We start from the raw sequence: 24566 nt of genomic DNA, 5'->3' as shown, positions 1-24566 counted from the left end.
ACCACACGCTGTCACCACCACCAATTCTTGAGGATGCCCATCCGATGACCTCTCACCACTTATTGCCTTAACCCTCCCCTCCCAATCATAATGGAAAAAACAGAGCAAGAAGCTATAAATTATAATTCAGAGAGATTTTTAGCTAGTAAGCAGAACGTCATTGATCATGGGTGCAAGTTCTACATGGATGGAGCCCAAGGTGTATTTGTCCGTCTGCCACATTCAAATGGTAGTGCCTGGTAGTTGGAGAATGTTCAAAATGGGCTAGTCAAAATTAGTGTGTACTAGAAATTAAGCCAAGGGTTTACATGTAAACAAATTTACAATAAGAGTGTAGATCGTATGCACCCAGGGTGGAGGATTGAAACACTAATGCTGAAGTGACACAAACAGGGACACAAGGATGACACAAATGACGTCGTGGCGTGCACATAACCGTAGATGCTTTTTACTCGTATCTCGTGGAAAAACATCTACGGTTATGCGTGCGCTATCACGTCATTGTGTCACCCTTATGTCCCCCTTTGTGTCACCCCGGCATGACTCGGATTGAAATCCTCCTCCCACACCCGATACATACCACATAAACCACAATCCAAGGAAATTTTAAGAAGGAGATATTTTAGGCACTAATTTCATGAATTTTGGCTTACGTGACATGTATTGAGGTGTGGGAGGGGGGTCTCAATCCTCCACCCTGGGTGCGTGTGATCTGGACTCTTACAATACTTTTTATTTTTATTTTTATAAGCAACTCTTACAATAAATAGAGACAAGATCCAATACGGTGTCCCATTCCTATAAAATAGGTTAGGTATCTACGTGGCACGCTTTAGTTGGCGTTTAAAACACCTTGGGATTCCTTGTCAAGCCGTTCAAGCCCAATGCATTTATTTACTAATCAAATTGTGCCACATAGACACCGTTCGTATCTATAGAAACGGGACACAATATGGGATCTCGACTCAAATAAATAGAGAATGTGCATTTTTGGTTAAGAAGAATGCTATTACCAAATAGGGCTCTTGGGTACAAAATCGTTTAACTTTGTAATTAGAATTGATAGCATTCTAATCATAATTTTTTCTTCTAATAGTAAAATTCATTCTTAGAAAAAACCAGTCTGAAAAAAATGATACAAACAGGTAAAAATGATTTTTTTTGAAAAATTGTGCATACATAAACCCTATTTTTGTTTTTGAAAAACGAGAGAATAACAAACTTATCTATAATTTATAATATCAATTCACACTATTTTTCTTCATAAAGAAGAAACAATTAAATAAATAGTCCTAAAAGTATTATTAAAATCATAATAAACATTAATTTAGTAATAGAATGAAGGTGGTGGAACTTAATTACCTCACACACGCTCGAGCTCACACCAGCCATACGTTGATTATGCATGCTCAACATGAAGATCCTGCTGTTGAGCAGTTCGCCATGACACCAGCTGTGACACTGCAATCTCCAATTTGAAAGAAGGGCATTGACGAACAACCAAATGGTTTAAGTTTCTCAATGTTCCTTTGGAGAGTAATAATCTCTCTATTGACGTCGATCTCACAATTTGCAAGAATTGGAGTCGTGGAAACCCACTTTCTGAACAAACCATGCAATTCCCAAGATATGTATGCCCCACCAATTTGAGGATTTGAAGGTTTTGTAGATCCCCTAGCACAGGCATCGGATCTTCCAGCAGTGCAGTGTCACATAAGGTGAGCTTGGTAAGGTTTGGTGGCAACCCACTTGGAATTCTCGTCATATTCCGTGATTTGGAAGAGAGGGTAATTGTAATTACCAACTTCAATGTTTGAAGGTGCTTCAATGTCTTGAGATTATTGTTTAAGGCATCCATGTGGGATTCTAAATCACCAGAGACTCCCAAGTTTAAAAGATTGGGTAGTTTTGACAAGACTCCGCTCGAACAACTGCTGGGACATATGGTGGACAGAGTTTGAAGGAACTTTAGTGAGGACTCGTTGCGTGATGGCTGGGGTAGACAGGTAGGGCCTCTGAAATACACATGTCTCAGTTTTTTCATCTTCCAAATCCCATCTGGCGCAACAATGAAGTTCCTCAATCTCAAATTAAGAGTTTGAAGATTCCTAGCATTGTATAAGGAAGGTGAAATATTTATAATGGCAGTTTTGCAACTTATCCCTAAGAACCTCAAATGAATCATCTTCCCTTTGTCACCATTGAAAGCATCAGCACCAATTGATGTATGCTCGATCCTCAGCACTCTAAGCAATGGCAAACTTTTGTAAATAGTAGTGGAAGAAGAATATTTAGAAGCATGCGATCCCAACATATTCGACCTATTCGATCTTTGAGTGAAACAAAGGAGAGAGCGGAGTTTTTCAACAGTGCCAGGTTTGCAACAAATTTCTATGAGAGTATCATAATCCCCAGCAAGTCGCCGAGCATCAGTTAAGGGAGGGGAATTTACATTTCCATGAAACTGGAAATGCCTCTCTACTTGAGCTTCAGAAATGCATAGATCACGCAAAAGATCATGGATACGACACGTCTTCAACCCATAATCCGATCTCCTCCTTGCAACTTGGATAAGGCTTCGATCAACTAGCTTCTCTAAGTATGTTTCTGCAGTCTCTTCCATTGTCTCTTCATCATTCACTTGTATAAATCCCTCTGCTATCCACAGCTGGATCAACTGTCTTGCGGGGATTTCATGATCTTCCGGGAACATACCAAAATATAGGAAACAAGGCTTCAAGTAATAAGGCAGATCATCATAACTCAAAGCCAATATATTTTTACACCGATCTGGATGCTTATTGAGATAGACACTCACACGTTCGGTGACTTTTCTCCACTCCTTGAAGGTCGGCTCCTTTTCTGATAGTAATCCCCCTAAAACAACAATGGCTAGTGGCAACCCACCACACTTTTCGGCGATCTGTCTTCCCACTTCTTCCCATTCTGGAGAGCAATTTTGGCCTCGGAATGCCTTGTTTCGGAATAGCTCCCAGCTTTCTTCTTCGTCTAGAAAGCGTAGCTTGTGCGGAGGGCTTTTTGCGTCTGTATGGGCTTCCACAGCCACTTTGTTATCGCGAGTTGTGATCATGACTCTACTTCCGTTCCCCTGGTTAGGAAAGAATGAATTCAAGTCTTGCCAGACTTGAGGTATCCAGACATCGTCCATGACTATCAAGTATTTGGTGTCTCTCAAGTGATTTTGGAGCACCCTTCCCAGCTCTTGGTCATCCATCTTCTCCATTGTTCCTGTGATTATTGTAAATTGTTTTATGATGGTCAGGAGAAGTTCGGTGGGTTTATATTCTCGAGAAACACTCACCCATGCACAGCGTTTGAACTCATTCTTAATGCGTGGATGATTGTAAATCTTCTGGGCCAGAGTCGTCTTCCCGAGGCCGCCCATTCCTACAATAGAAATGACGGCAAGTTCTGGCTGACCTATTCCGATCAGCCGCTCCACCAATATATTTGCCTCAGCCTTAAATCCCACAACATACGCTTGCTCTTGGTGACCAGCCTTCTTGCTAGACCGGGGGCGCTCTTCTGAAGCCTTCTTTATTACAATCCCAAGCTTCTCTTTAGTAGCATAAATTCCGTCCATCCTCTTCGTGATCTCCTCGATCTTACTTGCAATTTCTCCCTTTACTCCAAGCTTCATTAACGGTTTGCCGAATCTTACGAACCTAGAAATCCCATCCCTCGTATCTTTTGTCGTGGAAACGACATATGTGTCGATAGTATCCTCAGCATCATAAGCTAGATCTCTGAGTTTGTTTAGGAACACCTTTACAGATTCGTCCTCTTGGGTTACCCTCCCACAATCCCTGAGGAAGGGCTGCATCATTTCCAGCTTATCACAAAGGGACTTCACTTCATACGCCACTCCAAGAATCAAACCTCCTTCTTTTCGTATCAGCTGGTTTAGGTTCTCCAAGAGTAAAGAGACAACAAAGTCGGCCATCTCTCCAAGAATCAAATCTGTTTCTTGTAATTCTAAGTAATAAGTTTCAAGAAACTTTAATTTCTTCAATTCTTGCCCGTCTTATATAATAATTTGAAGAGAACGTTTTTAGCCAACGCCCCAGATGCTCTGTGACTGCCCGACAACATGTGACGCAATGACATCAGCAGTAGAGAGAGGTTTTTTTATTTATTTATTATAAATTAGAGAGAGTTTCGCTCTCTTGCCCGCTTCCTTCATATTTATTTTTTTGGAAAATGCTGGAATGACACAGGATATTTAGACGTGGGATGTGCACATAGTCATAGATGTGTTTTCTTGCAATACGAGTAAAAATCATCTACGATTATATATGCATTTCCACGTTAGAATTGTAAGAATCACAATAAATCTTGTGTCACCCCAGATTTTAAAAAGATAGTTGGCCCGCATTGATAAACCTCTGTCACAATCTTTTAGATTTCATGAAAATATTCATATTAAAAAAATATTATTTTTCAAGTTTTATTTAAGATGTTGAAAATGGACGGTTACTAAACACTCAAATTTAAAAATAAATTTCAACAGTAAAAAATAATTATTTTTTTAAAATTCATATAATTTGTCCTCTACAATTTCATATAATAATAAATAAAAAAAATCTTGATAAAAGGACTTGCCAGGTGACATACTCAATTGACTCAATGACGTGGAAAAGTTCAGAATCATAGATCTGTATGTCTCAATATACACAATTGCATTTCCCCATAAAAAAGTCTCTCAAGGAAGCTGTGTGTCCCAAGGTGGAAAGATTTACAATTTTCAAACTTGTCCACGTCAATGAGTCAATTGAGTGTGTCAACTGGCAAGTCATTTTATCAGGATTCAAACAAAAAATTGGAATTATACAATTAGCCAATGAACAAAGATTATAAATGATATTCAGACCAAAATAAATAATTTGTATGGATAAAATAAATACATGCTTTATGACCCTGTGAGATCATTCCCATACATACAGAGAATGGGTCCAACCACACAACGTACATCCCGCATAATTTTGTTAAAAAAACCTTAATAAACAAAGCCATAACCACCAAATCCAAACACAAGTAAGAATGATGCTCGAGGACCAAGTGGGTACAGAAAGAGAAGTCAATGGCTATCTAGAATCAATAAATGGTTAATCATATTTTAATCCAAACACAAGTGAGAACGCTCCAGGACCAAGTGGGTATAGAAAGAGAAGTCAATAGTTATCTAGAATCAATAAATGGTTAATATATTTTAATGCAATAGTTTATAGGGAAATTACTTAAAGGACTCTCATGGAATTTTCGAGTTTTTCTTACTAAAATACATGGAAAAATCAACTACAAACTTGAGATAACGACTTATTTAAATGATTTCAACCCAACAGAACCATTATTGATCGATTTTCATTCAAAAATTTAGAATAAAAAAAAGGTGAAAAATCCTAATTTTTTTTACATACATCTTCAAAATATTTGAAAAATCCTTAAAATGACTTTTCTTCTTTCTTAAGTCCTTTATGACTGAATAGAGTCTCCGAAACTCGATTGAGATGTCAAAAATCTAATTTTTTGATGAAAATGATGAGTTCAAACGATTATAGCATTCAATCGTGAGAAATATGGGAGATGAGGTCCAATGACCATTTAGAAAGAAAAAAATTTAATAAATGTCCTGCCAAACAGCGTTGAAAACTTAGGAATTATTTAGAAAGGAGTCCCTCTGCGAGGGTCCTTTAAGTAATTTTCCCTAGTTTATAGCTTAAGCTCCAGGACACAACACCCTCTAAACCATAATTTAAAGGGTTAATTACTATTTCGTGGCCAACTTTTAAGGAATGTACGATTTCGGCTCACTGTTCATTTTAATTACCAAAAGGTGATCGTGCGAAATCGCAAAATTTTCAAGTGATGAGATCACTGGTTTAAAGTGAAAAACTCGCTGTTTTTTCCCCCAAAGTGACAATCTTGCTAAAAGTCGCAAAACATGCGAGAAAGTCACTTGAAACCTAAAAAAATTGGCACTTTCAAACCTCTAATAGCGTTACCGTTCACATTTTGGTACTTAAAATGAACAGTGAGCTATAATCATAAATTTGTCAGTTGATCATGCTTTCGTAAATATTCCTAATTGAAAAGAATTGTGTTTCCAAGAATTGTTTTCCTTAATTCTAAAACTGTAGAGTGCAATACCGAGGAAAAAAAAAGGGTAGATGGCAATGGAAAAACAAATTTGAATTGCATTTTTATGAGAGTCATTATCTATGTCAATTATTTTCTCCATGCCCATTTAAACTCCACGCCAATTGGAGGGGCAAGTGAGACTAAGATTGTCTCTTCTCTGATCTACCATTACTACTGATTAAAACAATTTACCTTGATCTGATCAGATGAGACATCCCATTAATCTCTTTGTTTTAAATAAACCATTCCTACGGCCTCACTATTTGGTTCGTCTAGCAACAAATGTACTTCTATAGATTCTGACTTTGATCGACGTTAGTAAATCATATACTCATAATCAAAATTTATTGATTATACGGACCAAGGCCTAACCGAAACATGTAAATTTTGATTTTTCTTGATTGTTTCAAATTTATTTCATCATATATATACATTGCTAGATCTAGGGTTTTGAAAACACAACTGGTGATTATCTCAAACATTTAATAGATGGCCAATTCCAAAGTTATTGATAGAAAAGAGTAAAGTCCAAACAGCTTACCTGCATAACCTATACTCTTACCACAATATTTACTCTAACTAATAAGCCATTCTAAGTTTTACTATACAAGTGACATTCTGCCATTGATTTCTAGGAATTAAAAACTTCATTTTAGAGATACGTTTTTCTTCGAAATCCTTGGCATCTCAAACGTCTGCTTGATCAAGAAATTTCTACTCTAGAAGGTCTGATCCAACCTTTCCTGTTGTTATCTCACTCTACATCTTCTAAGGTTCTACACATTTTTTGATCAACTGTGTTGACTAATTTGGTAAATTCATATGTATGTTAATGTGCCAAGTATTGATGGTATATGTGTAATTTGAATGATTTATTTGATAAAGCTTGAATAAGTTAAAATGTTTAAACAGAAATTTTTATTGGAACTATCAACTAACCACAACAGAAAAACAAAAAACAAAAAACAAAAAGAAAAAAAAAAAAACACAAAAATGATTGAAAGAGATTTCCCAATGGTTACCAAGTAATAGTAAATCTTTCATTCAAATCAATTGCAAATGCAAATGATTTGTAGTGTACTAAGCAGGGACTTGGTACAAATTACAAAACACAGATCATGATTCGACAGTAGTTTTTGAAGAGGGAAAAAAGAAGCTAATAGAGGAATTGAAAAAACACGACATGGGTACAACTCACCCATACAATGGCCTACCACCAGGGGTGGATTTACAGTGGGAGCAATGGGGCACTTGCCCCCACAAGAACTTTTAAAACTTATAGGATCAATAGGCTAATGTGACAATATCAATGGTGAAAAACAAAATCCGTCACTATTGCCCCCACAAAAATATTTAAAATTTTCAAGTGTCCCCACGTAGACAAAATCCATCGCCTCCACAAATTTTTTTAATAATTTTAGTGTCTTAGTTTTCCCCACAGAGAAAAATCCTGGCTCCACCCCTGCCTTCCACCATTTGCTGCCTTAGCCACCCGTACTATGAAAGAGAGGGTGAGTTTAGTGCCCTTGAAGAGTAAGGGAAACCAAAAATTTGTAAGACCGCTTCAACAATTTGAGGATCTGAAGATTTGGTAGCTTCTCCTTCTTTGACATTGGATCTTCCGATAGTTGATTTTCATGTAAGGTGAGCTTGATGAGGAAGAACTTTCAATGGTGGAAATTGATGGTTCTAATCAATGGTGACAAGTTATTAGACAGAGCCTCTTGGTAGGAGCTTAAGTCTCCTCGAGATTGGGTAGCTTGGAGAAGACTTGGTGGGTACAACTTCTGGGATATATGGTGGATAGAGTCTGATGGTTCTCTAACCATGTCGACGCATCATAATCTGATGATGATGAAAAGATTGAGGCTGTTGGGGGCCACAAAACTCATCTCCCACATCAACTTGGCCATACGATCTTAAATCAAGTTTGAAGATTCCTGGCATTGCACATGGAGAGTGGAATTTTTTTTTGATTGTTTACCCCACCCTGTCCTGAATTACCTCACATGAATCATTTTCCCTACTTCGTCAGGAATACAATTTATAAAAGAAGGCTCAATCATAAAAAATCAAGTAATGGACAATTTTCATAGACAAATTTATCCAAGTCTGGTGGTTTGAAACAAATAAAAGAGCGGGCTTGTGCAACATAAAGATTTCTAAAAAATGTAGCGTGGAGAGTAAGATTATTCCCAGTAACAATTTTATTTGGTGTGGTTAAGACTTAAGATAAGGTTTGTTTATTTAGCTTAACCACATTTCCCCCTTTCAAAGGGGAAATGATCTCGTGTGTGAGGCTTAGGTTTGCTTCTCATGCATGAGACGTTCAATGCTGTGCTTGTGGACATATGCACAACTTTAGGTCATCCTTGCAAGTCCTCTGGAAGGAGTGACATTTACTCTCACTCTCTCAAATGCAGAAAATCCTCATAGACTATATTCTCTTATATGTTATAACTACATGTCTTAGTAGGTATTGATCCATTCCAATTATTTTCAGTTTCACAAGATGCAGTACTTGGAGTTGAGGAAACCCACCAATTGAGTAACTAATCACACATGGGCATGTAATGAGTTCTTTAATTGTTGGATCTAAATGTTAAACAGATCCTCTAGTGTTGGCATTGGTCACCCTTAGCTTTGGTCTCTTAAGGTTAGCTTTGTCATGTTAGGAAAGTTATTTGTATCTAGGTACATCACCCAAAACCAACACTCTAGTAATTCCAAGGTTTCATAAAACAGTGTCCAATGTTAGGAGGAAAAGTGGCCTGGGTATGTTATGGTCAGAAAGAATATCAGTATGGAGCAGAAAGCTTGAAGATTATAAGATTCGGTGTATCACATACATCTATTACATTGAACCATACATTCTATAAGTCCAAAGTTGTGGACTCTGAATCATTTGAATTATCTCTAAAGGTTAGAAGGTCAGGCTATGTTATGGTCATGATGTAGGCAATCCAGGCATTAGAAGACCTTTCTCATGTCAACTAGTTTGAACTCACATCATCATCATTATTATTATTATTATTATTATTATTATTATATGAATGGAACTGTATAAGCGATGAACTTGTGCAACACTTTGGATCATGGCTGGAGTATTTTTACTGGTTAGAATCGTTTCATACAAAATGTCTTGAATTATGGCCAATCCAAATTTGTGCGACAAGGGGATCAAATTACCGATGAGCTCTGCTTGACATATGACCAAAACAGATCCTAAATGTGTTTTGGGGAATAAGTAAAATCATTTTTTGATTTAATTGAATCTAATAAAATACTATAGGTACATTATTGTGTCTTTTGAAAAATAATAAAGACAACATTGTCTACTTAGAGTTACATTGACATTAAGGTTTGTTGAAATGATTCCCAAAGCAATATTGAACATTTAATATTTTTACGAAGGGAAGCTGGAGATCTCCTCCTCCCCTCGTGTCCTTCAATCCTACAGGTTTGGAACAGAAAAGAACAGATACTTTGCTAAAACTGAGACAAACCAACTTGATTTCACTACTGAACTAAAAGAGAAAAAAAGAAATAGAAAATAAAAATGAACAGAAAACTCGAGACTTCTTCCCTCATTAAATATCTGCCAATTGATGAAAAAACTGACATGCCACCAGATGCTTGAGGATGCCCATCCAATGGTCTCCCACCTCCTTTCTCTTCTACAAGGCTAGGGACATGGCGAGTAACCCTGGAGGTTGCATGTGGTTGAATAGAAGGGGCTTCTTGGAAGTGGCTTGATATGGAAGCCGAGTTGTTGGAGCGCTCCTCGACTATATATAGAGGAGGGGCTTGGATTAGGAGGCCTGCACAGGAGCAAGACACCCTGATGTCCAGTTGATGCAACCATCCCTCCCTATCATAGTGAAAAAACAGAGTGAGAGGCTACAAATTATACTCCCACAGATTTTTAGCTTAAGCATGTAAATGATAAAAACTGAAGACAAAGTAGGAGCCATTAAGGAACAGAATTTCATTGTGGATGCAAGTTCTACTGTAGCCTAAGGTGCAACTGTCACGCTGCCACATATATGGTTTTAATCCAATACGCTACAAGCAACAATCTTCAATGAATGGTACTAACAAAAGTTCCATCCTAGAAAAGTTGAGCAAAATGAGGCATCTTATGCATCACTGTGCATAGAGTATAGACTGTGGAGAAAGACATAATCCAAATTTTCGGAATTCCGCTTCTCAAATAGTGTAGAAACACACTAGCCCAAGACTCACAACCAAGAAGAAGAAAAATAACAATTAAAAATGATGAAAAGAGAATTACTAGGTTAATTCAAAAAGAAACTTTACAAGTTCGAAATGGGACCTCCACTTGTATAAGATATGGAATTTGGAGTGTTAATGGTATCTTACTTAGTTTCTCTCTTGTTAATGGTTATTTCAAAGACTTAGTTGTGAATGAGACTTCCTACAAGTATATATAGGTGGTGGGGGAAGTTTCTAGCATGTTAGAATGCTTGTTCAAGAAGTTTCAAGAATGTTTCTAGAGGGTTCAAGATGGAAAACGAAAATGCATTGGAGCTTAAGGTTGATTGCATGGAAAAATGGAGATAATTGATGGTAATGAGATTCATCAATAAAGGTGGAGATTCTAGAAGAGTACATGGGAAAATGTGATGAGGTAGAGAAGAGAGAGAAAGTGTTATGTGTCAATCACACATGTGAAGTGGGGCCCATACAAAATTACATAAATACTCTTACTACAACCTTTAAAATAAAATAAGACTTCTAGAAAATTAACTTTAAAATTTAACATTCTCCCTTAAAGTAATTTTCTAGAAATAATACCAAGCTTGGTTCTAAGAAATTCAAATAGGCCTTTGGAGAGTGACTTGGTGAAGATGTGCACAAGGTTGTCGTTGCTTCGCACCTCCAAAACTTCAATTGATCGATCAAACACTTTTTCACGAATGAAATGATGTTCAATTTCAATATGCTTAGTCCTTGCGTGACAAACATGATTTGTTGCAAGTTTGAGAGCACTTTGATTGTCACAATATATAGTAGTTGGTTGGTCAATTTATGAAGAAACATCATCGACCAACCAACGTAACCACACACATTCTTGAGCACCAAGAGATACAGTCTTACACTCCGCCTCTGTTGTAGAAAGAGACATTGAATCTTGTTTCTTACTACACCATGAAACACATGTCAATCCACATGAGAAAACATAACCAGATGTAGACTTACGATCATCTAAATCACCACCCAAATCGACATTGGAATATCCTTCCAATTCGAATATGACTCCCTTTTTGAACAAAAGACTCATGTCAAGTGTGGAGTAGGCTAACAAGCCCAACAAAAAATGCAATATCTAGTCTTGTAATAGTTAAATAAATGTGACTACCAACAAGAGCACGATAAGGTAGAGGATCTGGAAGAACCTTACCTTCATCACGCCATAGGTTTATGTTAGCATCAAGAGGGGTGGAACACCATTTATTTTGGCCCAAACCAAACTTGCGAACAAGTTTCTCCGCGTAGTCTTTTTGTGATATGAAGATTCCTTCATTCATCGAATCTACTTCCAAGCCAAGGAAGTGACTAAGATTTCCCAAATCTTTCATCTAGAAGCGAATGGCAAGTTTGGCTAGAAGTTTTGCAATTTCTTCATCATCATTGCCGGTGACAATCATGTCAACGACAAATAAGAGAAAAATGACATGCAAACTCTCCTGCTTCTTAACAAACAAACTAGAATCGAAGTTAGAAACAAGGTATCCACAAAAGTGTAAGTATTCGACAATTTTACCATACCAAGCTTTAGGTGCTTGCTTTAATCCATAGAGGGCCTTCTTGAGTTTGTAGACGAACTTTAGAAGTGAATGAGATACATAACCATGTGGCTACTCCATATAAATATCTTTATTGATTTCTCCATATAAAAATGCATTTTTAACATCAAGCTGCTACAACTTTCAACCATGCATGACAAGTCGCCAAGGAAATCACAACTCAAACCGAAGTCATTTTTGGAATTGGTCTAAAGGTTTCCTCATAGTCCTCTCCATAGTTTTGAGAAAACCCTCGAGCAACAAGCCTTGCCTTGAGTTTGTCCACACTTCCATCTGCTTTACGTTTGATTTTGTAGACCCATTTACATGTGATAAGTTTCACATCCTTGGGCTTAGGTACAAGATCCCAAGTTTGATTATTTATAAGAGTTTGTAACTCTTCATCCATGGCACACTTCCATTCTTGAACTTCCTTTGCTTCACAAAACAAGAAGGTTTGCCTTCCTCAATTGGATTAGCAAGAAAACAAGAATGCACAGAGCCGAAATTTTCATTTGTGTAATGAGAAAGCAAAATAATTTACCTCTTTGACTTTCTAAGAGGAGTTGCACTATTCACTTCTCTTGTATTATTTTGTTCCCCATCTAGCTCATGACAATCAACTCTACTCCCCTGTAGACGAAGAAGTTGAGCCATTGGAAATTATAGGAGCACTTGAGTTCATAGGTAAGCTAATTTCATTTTGAGGCTCAATGTGAACATGAGTGTTCCTTCCAATAGCAGCATCATCATCCTTATAATAGGATGAAATTTCATCAAATACAACATCCCCAGAAACCACAAAATTATGGGTTTCGGGATCCATACACTTTCAACCTTTCTTCTTTTCATCATAACCAATGAAAATACATTTTTTTTTGCCTTAGCATCCAATTTTGATCTCATTTGATTTGGTACATGAACAAAACAAATGGACCCGAATACTTTAATGTTTGACACTAGGCTTTTCCCCAAACATCAACTCATAGGAAGATCTCATATTAACCGGGCTAAGAGACATCCTATTAATCACATAAGTTGCACATGCCATACCCTCCGCCCATAAGGCCTTGGGCAAATTCTTTACATGTAGCCAACTTTTACAAGTCTCAATGATGTGCTTAATCTTTCTTTCGGCCACCCCATTTTGTTGAGGTGCATAGGCATAGGATAACTCTCTTCTAATACAATTTGCCTGACAAAATGAAAAGAAGTCATTGGAAGTAAATTCACTACCATTATCAGTCCTCAACCTCTTAATCTTTTTGCCAAGGATACCTTCAAGTATCATTTTAAACTCTTTAAACTTTAAAAATACTTTCGACTTCTCTTTAACAAAATAAACCCATGTATATCTTGTGAAATCATCCACAAACAACAACATATAACGGAAGCCCAAATATGAAGGTGTGTTACAAGGTCTCGTCAAATCACTATGGATAAGCTCTAATGGGACCTTACACTGTCAAATGAAAGGCGATGTGCCTTACCATATTGACATCCTTCATACACACCTCCATAACCAAATGAAGTTAATTTGGGCAATCCATTCACCAAATTTTTCTACACCATGACTTTCAATTTGTCCATGCTAAGGTGCCTCAATCTAGCATGCCAAATTGATGCCCCATCATTTGAACTCATACCATTAACATAGGAGGTAGTCGAAGATAAAACAAATAAATCTTTAACTCTTGTACCTGTATGAACGACGTCCGCCTTCAATTCTGAAATATTCCGAAGGAATTTCACATCTTTGGGGCCGAATAAGACATAAAATTCTTCCATCCTCTTGTTTATGTCCACAATCTTTTGTGCAACTTCATGCCTCATTTTTATATTGACAAAGTCACGAATGATTCTAGAAGAGCAATTCTTGCTACTATCTTGTGCAATGGAAATGACATATCTGTGGATAGAATCCTCGGCATTGTTTAGGAACATCTTTGCATTTTCATCGTCTCCTTGTACCCGCTCACAGTCCCTGAGGATGGGATGCAATCGTTCTAGGTGATCACAGAGAGACTGGACCTCATCCTTCACCCCAAGAACCAAATCTACATCTTTTAGTAGCAGTTGGCTTAGGTCCTCCAAGAGAAAAGAGACAACACTAGTATCGGCAATCTCTCCCACCAATCGATCTCGATCCATCTGCAGATGCTACTAAGTTAATTTCAAGAAGCTTTCTTCAACTCTTGCCTTACAATAGCAACTAAAAATTGATGTTTATTTAAAAGAAAGTGTTGTTTAAAGTCTTTTTTGTTGTACAAGTCATCATTCAATTTATTCATGCACTTGGCATAATTTTCATAAGAATAATGGTGAAGTGACTTACTATGATCCTGTGTTAGACACGTAGCTGACGTGAAGGTCTAGTCACAACGATCGATGATTTTCCTCGAGTTAAGAGTGAGAAACATCTATGATTGTGAGCATTAATCCACACCAGTTCAGTGTCGAGTACAATATCCTGTAGTCACTCTAGCATTATTCATTTCGTAAAGGGCAAATTTGGACTCAAATTTCTACTTAGTGTTTGGCAGCAAGGATATTCCATTCTTGTCAATGTTATGACAAGTGGCATCATATACCCCTCCACGTTTTGGTAATTATTTGAGATACTCCTTGCGGCGTTATCAAAATTGGTGAAATACCCTTCTTGAAAGTTGATGGACTAATAGAACAATTTCACTCGTTAGTTGGGCAGAAGATTCTAACATGGTCGGACATTTGGAGAAGTCCTTAATCGAGAAAAAAATGTTCTTTTCAGCTGAAGAATTCTTTTAAATAAAGATTTATTGTCTGCTGGAATGCACTCGTGCAACTGCCACCTATTGTATTTATTTTTGGAACATTTCCTTAGTAAAGCCATTGTTTTTTAATAAATTTGTTGACAAGGGAATGAGTGACCTCCCGTTATGATTGATGCTTCTCACAATCTCACTGTGCATTCTCAATTCTTTTGCTTTTCATAGTTCTTGAGACGGTCTTTGACTGTGTATGGAAGGAAATCATGAATCTCTTTGGAAGTGTTTTTGTTTACTTTTGTATTTCCTTAAAAAGAAAAATTCAATTCTCACTTTTTTTTTTCACTATCTTTTTTGTATACCATTAAAATTTTTTTTTTGATATTGTGGGTATGCACACGCTTCAGGTGGGACTAATCCTGCAGTCACATGAGCAGGTGGGAAAGTCCTACGTTCAACCGGTTGAGTCAAGGGTCAACGTCAACAGGACTTTGGAGGGTGGCCCCAAGAAATTCATAGTTTCATGGGGTTTCAACACTTGACCTACTCGTTGCCGAGGAGCTTACCAAGCTCAGCTTGCCACTAAGCCAACCCCTTGGGGGTTATCTTTTTTGTATACCATGATTCTTAGCAACCAACCAGCTTTGACCCGTTTCTATGGGTAGCATTCTAATTTGATTTTTTGCTTGAAAGGTTGGTAGTGATATGATGGTTTTAATCAGACCAGTGTACATACTTTTGCTTTTAGAATGGAATAGTGATCATATTTAGATAAATGAAGGTGATTTGATTATTTCCAGAAATGAAACCTTTTTGGATCTCTAAAAGAGGAGATTTTCATGATCAAGAAAAGAAGTACTACACGGGGTTGGGCTTTGTTGAAATGTTTCGAAAAGCAATATTCAAAAATTATATAGCCCTTGTTTTACAAAGAGAAATCCTGTAAATCCACCTGCCACTTTGACATCGCCTTCTCCTCTCAGTTTCACAAACTGAGGCAATCCAACATATATTTACAATTCTGAACTGAAAGTAAAAGTGGGAAAAGAAAAAAAACGCAAGAAGTAGAATACTAAAGAAGTTCTCCACCATTAAATAACTCCCAAGAGATGAGAAGAAAAACACATGCCACCGCCACCACCACCACCACCAATGCTTGAGGATGCCCATCGGATGACCTACCACTCGTTGCCTTTACCATCTCCTCCCTACAAGGTAAAACAGTTAAAAGCTACAAATTTCTCTTCCAAGAATATTTTTAGCTTAAGCATAAAATGATATATAAACTGAAGACAAAGTAGGACCCATTACTAAGCAGAATGTCATTGTGGGTGCAACCAAAATTATTGTGTCGTACGCATATTTTTTTCTTCCAAATTCCTTGTATAGGTGCATATCTCCTATTTAGTAATATAAATTTCTCCCAAACAGGCAGTAGTTGGACTAGAAAAACAAATTTACAATAATAAATAGAGAATGTGCCCTTTATATATATATTAGAAGAATGCTATTACCTAATAGGGCTCTTGGGTACAACATTGTTTAAATTTGTAATTTGAATTGATACCATTCAAATTTGATTTTTTTTTCTAATTGTCAAAAAAGTCATGACGATATGACTTGATAGGTGGCATACTCAAATGAATCCATGACGTGACAAGTTTGGGTACTGTAGATCTGTATGCCTCGGGATACACAATTGCACTTCCCCATAAAAAGTGTATCCTGAGGGAACCGTGTATCCCGAGGCGTGCAGATCTATGCTTCCTGAGTCATTTGAGTATGACACCTGGCTAGTCATATTATCAAGACTCTAGTAAAAATCATTCTTAGTAAAAACCAGTCTGAAAAAAAAATGCTACAAACAGTTAAAAATGATTTTTATGAAAAAAAGTGTATGCATAAACCCTAGTTTTGTTTTTGTTTTTCAAAAACAAGAAAAAAAAAATAACTACCTTATCAATTCACATTATATTTTCCTTCACAAAGAATAAATAATTAAAAAAATTATCCTAAGAGTATTCACTAATAAAACAATAATAAACATGAATTTAGTAATAGATCAATGAAGGTGCATGATGGAACTTAATTACCTCACACACGATCGAGCTCACACCAGCCATACATTGATTATGTGCGCTCAACATGAAGATCCTGCTGCTGGGCAGTCCGCCCTGACCTCAGCCATGACACTACTAGCTCCAACATGAAAGAAGGGCATTGACGAACAACCAAATGATTTAGGTTTCACATTTCTCCTTGGTAGACTACTATTTTCTATAATGCTTTAAATCCCACAATTTGCAAGAATTGGAGTTGTGGAAACCCTTGATATGGACAACACATGAAATCCCTAGAATATATATGGCCCACCAATTTGAGAATTTGAAGGTCTGGTAGCTTACCTAGCACCGGCATTGGATCTTCCAGCAGTGCAGTATCGCGTAAGGTGAGTTTGGTAAGGCTTGGTGGCAACCCACTCGGTATTCTCGTCGTCATCCATGAATCAGAAGGGAAGGTAATTGTGCTTACCAACTTCAATGTCTGAAGGTGCTTCAATATCTTGAGATTATTGTTTAAGGCATCCATGTGGGATTCCAAATCACCAGAGACTCCCAAGTTTAAAAGATTGGGTAGTTTTGACAAGACTCAACTTGAACAATTGCTAGGACATATGGTGGACAGAGTTTAAAGGAAATCTAGTGAGGATTCGTTGCGTGACAGCTGGGGTAGACGGGTAGGGCCTCTGAAATACACATGTCTCAGTTTTTTCATATTCCAAATCCCATTTGGCGCATCAGAAAATCTCCTCAATCTTAAATTAAGAGTGGGAGCGTAAACAATTCTGGGAGGAGCTGGATGATGTGGGTGCTTATTAGAATCGTCCGTGGTGTTTGGGGGGAGACTTTAACGTTATTAGATTCGCTTGTAAGAAACAAGGGGGTTCGAAGATAACAACAAAAATGAGAAGATTTGGGAAATTTGTAAATAGGAACAGTCTGGTGGATATTCCTCTTCAAGGTAGAAGTTTCACTTGGTCCAATCATCATGATGTGCCGACCCTTAATAAATTAGATAGGTTTCTTATTTCAGATGATTGGGCACTATTGTTCGGTTAGATTTCTCAGTTAGCCATCCCAAATCCAGTGTCTGATCATTGCCCTATTCAATTGGAAACAAGGTCGTTTCAAAGGGGTCCTATTCCATTCCGTTTTGAAGTCATGTGGTTGAAGCATCAAAATTACAAGGTGTTGGTAACAGATTGGTGGGAGAGTTTTACCTTTACAGGTACAGCAGGAGAGGTCTTTAGAAAGAAGTTGAAGGCCTTAAAGGAGGTTATAAAAAAATGGAACAAGGATTCTTTCGGAAGGGTAGATATGCATAAAAAAGACGCTCTTATGAGAATTGAGGAGCTGGATCGAATTGAAGAGCTAAACCCGATTTCGACGAGCGACAAGTCAACAAGAATTAGTCTACTCGAGAAATACCAACGATTGGCACTTATGGAGGAGATTAGTTGGAAACAAAAATCTAGAATTAGGTGGCTTAAAGAAGTGGACGACAACACAAATTTTTTTCATTGCATGGCTAATGCCCGGAATAGGAATAATCGCATCACAAGAATAAATGTGAACGGGGAGTGGTTAGAGGGGGAAGAGGCAGTTGCTAAAGGGGTTGTAATTTCTACATGAAGTTGTATACCGATGATATCCTTATCAGACCAAAACCAGAATTGTTGCAGTTTAATAGAGTTTCTGATCTTCAACATGATTGGCTAAAAAGACCCGTGGAAGAAGATGAGATTTGAGATATTATTTTAAGCATGAAGAATGATAAAGCTCCTGGGCCAGATGGTTTTCCTGTGGAGTTTTATAAAACTTGTTGGAAAATTATCAAGGGTGATTTTATCGCTGTAATAGAGGAATTCTTCAGAGATGGAGTACTTGACATCGGCTCCAATTGTACATTCATTGCTTTAATTCCAAAGGTGGTGGGAATCGAAGATGTTAAAAATTTGAGACCTATTAGCTTGGTGAATACTAGCTACAAAATTATCACGAGCCTCCTTGCTAGAAGATTGAAAGGTGTCATTCAAGGGCTCATAGGGTGTGATTAGAGTGCATTCATCAAAGGGAGGCAGATTCTGGATGGGATTTTAATAGCAAATGAGTGTATTGATTCTAGAGTGAGATCTAGTAAAGCGGAGGTGGTTTGTAAGGTAGATCTTGAAAAGGCTAATGATCATGTCAACTGGCAATTCTTAGAATACATGCTGGGTAGAATGAGATTTGGTAAGAGATGGATCTCCTGGGTTATGGCGTGCGTTTCTTCTTCGTCCTTTTCAATTTTGGTGAATGGGACACCCCATGATTTTTTTAAGAGCACAAGAGGTCTCAGGCAAGGGGATCCCCTTTCTCCCTTTTTGTTTATCATTGTGGCAGAAACACTTGGGAAGATGATGGCGAGAGGGGTGGCAAATGGTTATTTCTCGAGGTTCGAAGTAGGAGAAGGCAATTTTTCTATTTTGCACATTCAATTCGCAGATGGTATACTAGTCTTCTTAGATGATTATATAGATCAAACAAAGAGATTAGGTGGTTTATTATCTTGTTTTGAAACGGTGTCAGACATCCCAGTAAACATGAAGAAAAACAAGATATTTCTGATGGGTATGGTTAGATGCGTCACTCTTCTTCCGACTTCGTTGGGATGAAACGTTGGTAGACTACCTTCTTTTTATTTGGGGATTCCGTTGGGGGCCCCACATAGGAGGGTCACAGTTTGGGATCCGATAATAGAAAGAATCGAAAGGAAATTAGTAGTGTGACAAGCTAACTATCTCTCCAAAGGGGGTAAATTGACTTTGATTAAAAGTGTGCTATCTAGTATCCTAGTCTATTTTCTCTCTGTACTCTCAATGCCTCGAAGTGTGGAAATAAAACTAGATAAGATTCTTCGTAATTTCCTATTGCATGACAGAAAAGGGAGAAAAAAACATCACTTAGTCAATTGGAAACAAGTGTGCTCAGATAAGAAACACGGCGGTCTCGGTATTAGGAGACTTGGGACAATGAACACGGCTTTGAAGGGGAAGTGGCTTTGGAAGTTTGGGACTGACGTGAATGGTTTGTGGAGACAAGTTGTAGAGAACAAGTACGGCTCGAATCAGACAGGGTGGGAAAGTAAGCCAATTAGACATTCACATGGATGCGGGATGTGGAAAGGCATCATGAAGATCATTCCATTATTCAAGATGAGAATCAAGTTCAAAGTGGGTCAAGGCAACAAGGTAAGAATCTGGGAAGATATCTGGTGTGGCAACTGTCCCCTTATGGAGGTATTTCCAACTCTGTACTCCATATCCTCGAAAAAAGGGCTCCCAATCACATCTTTTCGATGTTTGATAGAGGGAGAATGGGCATGGGACTTTGGCTTTTGGAGAGGCATCGATGAATTGGACATTGAAGAAGTTGGTAGATTAGTTGATGACGTTTCATGCATTGAATTGAGTACGGGCAGAGAAGATGAGAGAGTGTGGACGGCTAGTAAGGATGGTAGATTCTCGGTTCGGTCCTTCTATCACTCTTTGTGCAACAATGGACCTACCACATTTCCTCATGTCTCAATTTGGGGGTCGAAAGTGCCAAGTAAAATTGCTTTCTTCACATGGACGGCATCTTTAGGAAGGATTCAGACAGTGGACTTTTTGATGCGGCGTAGTCTGTACGGGACGAGTTGTTGTGTGCTTTGTATGGATAATGAAGAATCATCGGATCATCTTTTCCTTCATTGTAAGTTTGCACATGGTATTTGGGCTCACTTCTTTAAGCTTTATGGAGTACTAAGTTGCTTACTTAGAATGGTAAATGATCTATTCACTTATTGGTCGACAATTGGTTTCTCATTTGGTGGTTCGATAAGGTTGTTGTGGAGTATTACACCATTCGCAATTTGTTGGGGGGTGTGGCTCGAGAGAAATAGGTGCATTTTTGAAGGGAAACAAAAGATTGTACAGATACGATTATATTTATTTTGGGTCTTATTTTTTGTTGGTCCAAAGTCTATAACGAGTTTAGAGGGATTTTCTTTGAGATTTTCTGTATAATTGGGATGGGATTTGGTGTATTTCCCATGAGTAGCGTCTTATTTGTAAGGTTTTGCTAGGCTGCTCACCTCGATTGGCTTAGTGTTTTTTTTGAATGAAATGCTATTTATCAAAAAAAAAAAAAAAAAAGGATTCCAAGCTTTGTATTAGGAAGGTGAAACATTTATAAGGGCAGTTTTGCTACTTATCCACAAGAATCTCAAATGAATCAGCTTCCCTTTCTCACCACTGAAAGCATCAACACTAAATGATGAATGCTCCATCCTCAACACTCTAAGCAATGGCAAACTTTTATAAATGGTAGTGGAAGAAAAAGAAGAATAGCTAGAAGCATACGATCCCAACTGGTTTGACAACCTATTCACTCTTTGAGTGAAGCAGAGAGAGCGGAGATTTGCAACAGCCTCGGGTCTGCAACAAACTTCTGTAAGAGTATCACAATTCCCAGCAAGTCGTTGAGCATTAGCTAAGGGAGGAGAATTTACATACCCATGAACCTAGAAATGTCTTTCTTCTTGAGCTTCAGAAATGCATAGATCACGCAAAAGATCATGGATACGATACGTCTTCACTCCATAATCTGACCTCCTACTTGACACTTGGATAAGGCTTCGATCAACTAGCTTCTCCAAGTCTGTTTCTGCTATCTCTTCCAGTGTTTCTCCATCTTTCACTTGTATAAATCCCTCAGCTATCCACAGCAGGATCAACTGTCTTGCGGGGATTTCATGATCTTCCGGGAACATACCAAAATATAACACGGCTACAAGCAATAAGGAAGATCATCATAGCTTAAAGCCAATATATTTTTACACCGATCTGGACGCCTATCGAGATAGGTACTCACATGTTCGGTAACTTTTCTCCACTCCTTGAAGTTCGGCTCCTGTTTCGATAGTAATCTTCCTAAAACAACAATGGCTAGTGGCAGGCCACCACATTTTTCGGTGATCTGTCTTCCCATTCTGGAGAGCAATTTTGGCCTCGGAATGCTTTGTTTCGGAATAGCTCCCAACTTTCTTCTTTGTCTAGATAACGCAGCTCGTGCAGAAGGCTTTTTGCCTCTGTATGGGCTTCCACAGCGACTTGAGGTATCCAGATGTCGTCCATAACTATCAAGTATTTGAAGTCAGTCAAGTGCTTTTGGAGCACCTTTCCCAACTCTTGCTCATCCATCTTCTCCATTGCTTATGTGATTCTTGTAAATTGTTTTATGATACCCTGCATAAGTTTGATAGGCTTATATTCTTGGGATACACTAACCCATGCACGACGTTGGAACCCATTCGTAATGTGGGGATGATTGTAAATCTTCTGTGCGAGGGTAGTCTTACCCAAGCCGCCCATTCCTACAATGGAAATGACGGTAAATTCTGGCTGTCCTCCTCCGATTAGCCGCTCCACCAACATATTTGTCTCAGCCTTAAAGCCGACAACATACGCTTGCTCATTGTCATCAGCCTTCTTGCGAGACAGACGGCTATCTACTGAGCCTTCTTTGTTACAATCCCAAGCTTCTCTTTAGTAGCATAAATTTCGTCCATCCTCTTTGTGATCTCCTCGATCTTTTTTGCAACTTCACACTTCATTAACGGATTGCTGAAGTGAAGGAGCCTAGAAAGCCCATCCCTCTTACTATTTTGTGTAGTGGAAATGACGTATGTGTCGATAGTATCCTCAGCATCATAAGCTAGATCTCTGAGTTTATTTAGGAACACCTTTACAGATTCATCCTCTTGGGTTACACTCCCACAATCCCTAAGGAAGGGCTGCATCATTTCCAGCTTATCACAGAGGGACTTCACTTCATCCTCCACTCCAAGAACCAAACCTGCTTCTTTTAGTGTCAGCTCGTTTAGGTCCTGCAAGACTAAAGAGATAACAGTGTCCGCCATCTCTCCAAGAATCAAATCTGCTTCGTGTGATTCTAACTACTAAGTTTCAAGAAGCTTTAATTTTTTCAACTCTTGCCTTATGAGGGGAGCCATGCAATACCGTCCTTATATAATAATTTGAATATAGTAGTACTACGTAAGATAGGAGGGTGGGGACTTACGTTTGATTCTATATTCTATGGTAGGTACCTCTCATAAACCAATAACTCAATATCACATTCAAATGGGTGTGTCCTGACTCCTAAATGACGGCTTTATTTGTTTAATTAGTTAGACTCACCGGGTCAAGATTCCAAGTCTTTCTTATAACTTATATTTTAAGACGAAGAGTGTTGACTTCATATTCATACCCTGCGTTCCCAACTCCAAATAAAACGGGGAATGTTTATTTGGGGATCGTTTGAATTTGCGGGATTCCTTACTTTTCAAGGGAATACAGATCCAAAATTGGTCATGGGAATATAAATTCTTCTGTCTGATTGCCCCCCTTGAAAACTATCAAATGGATTTTTCATCATAGTTTTAATTTTTAAAACTACTTGAGTGGAAACGGCTGAGTAGACTCGATTTGGTTGGATTTTGATGATTTGTCCCCAAAATCGACAGAGCAAACTTCTAATGTTAACTTGGTAATACATCAAGTTAATTAGTCAACTGACTAAATTAACCGAGCCAGATATAAAACTCAACCGAGTATTATATAATGGAGTCGTGATTTTCTGATGTCCCCTCACATATGCTCCTTGACGTGACATGGGCTAGAGTCATATATATTTTCTTCGACGGTTTCTTCAACCTTTTAATTAAACCTAACATTCACAACTTACTAGATCAGCCCCTTAGGGTATGAAACACAATTTTGACATAGAAAGTGACTCACATTAAAAATGCAATTCAAACTCAATTTTGTCTTTCTATTGCTGTCTACTTCTTCCACGTAGAATAGAATTCTTTTTAATTATGATTTAGAGGGTATTGGATCCGGGATCTATATTCCAGGTCTCATAGTATTTAATTAAGCCTATAACCTATTGCATTCAGAGAACCATTGATGTACCTCTCTTTCCTTACTATTGGTTATGGATCATTCTCACCTGGGTTTGGGTTTGGATATGGTGGTAGAGACTTTGGTTATTAAGATTTTAGAAGAAAATTATGGGTGCCTAATTGGACGTGGACCAACTTTCTATGGGAATCTTCTCACAGGCTAATATGATGGGTACATTCCAACTGCCTCCAAATTATTATTTATAAGAACTCCACCGCATAAGCTTCTCATTAAATACATCGAACTCTATAAATTTTTTTTTTGGGAATTTTGATAATACGACGCAGTTTTTGGCTAATGCATGTGACGCTACTTTCTCTCTCCTGCCCATAGAGAAAAAAAGAAAAATTTTCTGATCTGATCACCTTGTGATAGTAAAGAACATGATCCGATATGCAATGAAGTTGTAGAGGACAAAATTATATGAACTTTAAAAAATAATTATTTTTCACTATTGAATTTTATTTTTAAATTTGGGTGCTTTTTGACCGTCCATTATCAACACCTTGAATCAAGCTTGAATTTTTTTTTTTTTTTTTTTTTTTTGAATATGAATATTTTTAATGAAATCTAAAAGGCTTAATTGTTGGATTGTAAATGTGATAATCAATGTGGGCCAACGATCCTTTTTAAGATTTGATATCTAAAAAAACAAATATGTGGGCAAGCAGGTAAGAGAGAGAATCTCTCTATTGCTGATGTCATTTATGCCACAGGTCAAATGTTTGTTGGGCTGTGAGCAAACATGTCAACGGCGTGTGCCAAAACCACGTCATATTATTAGCACTCAAAAATTAGAAT

The 24566-nt window shown here is 37.8% G+C and overlaps 1 protein-coding gene across 1 annotated transcript; it reads right to left on the bottom strand.

The window, feature by feature from the left end:
* Positions 1 to 1399: 1399 nt before the first annotated feature.
* Positions 1400 to 3964, bottom strand: LOC147411829 (disease resistance protein RPP13-like). Its single transcript, XM_086432475.1, has one exon. It carries the CDS (start codon positions 3962 to 3964, stop codon positions 1400 to 1402), a length of 2565 nt encoding a protein of 854 aa, XP_086288601.1.
* Positions 3965 to 24566: the final 20602 nt, after the last annotated feature.

The sequence above is a fragment of the Akebia trifoliata genome, chromosome 1 (assembly GCF_017979445.1).
Source record: "Akebia trifoliata isolate Shusen 1 chromosome 1, ASM1797944v1, whole genome shotgun sequence".
Classification (NCBI taxonomy): Eukaryota; Viridiplantae; Streptophyta; class Magnoliopsida; order Ranunculales; family Lardizabalaceae; genus Akebia; species Akebia trifoliata.
This window is presented reverse-complemented; position numbering and strand designations above follow the sequence as displayed.

Coding starts and splice junctions, on each gene's coding strand:
- LOC147411829 (XM_086432475.1), bottom strand. CDS start 3,964: ATGGCCGACTTTGTTGTCTCTTTACTCTTGGAGAACCTAAACCAGCTG.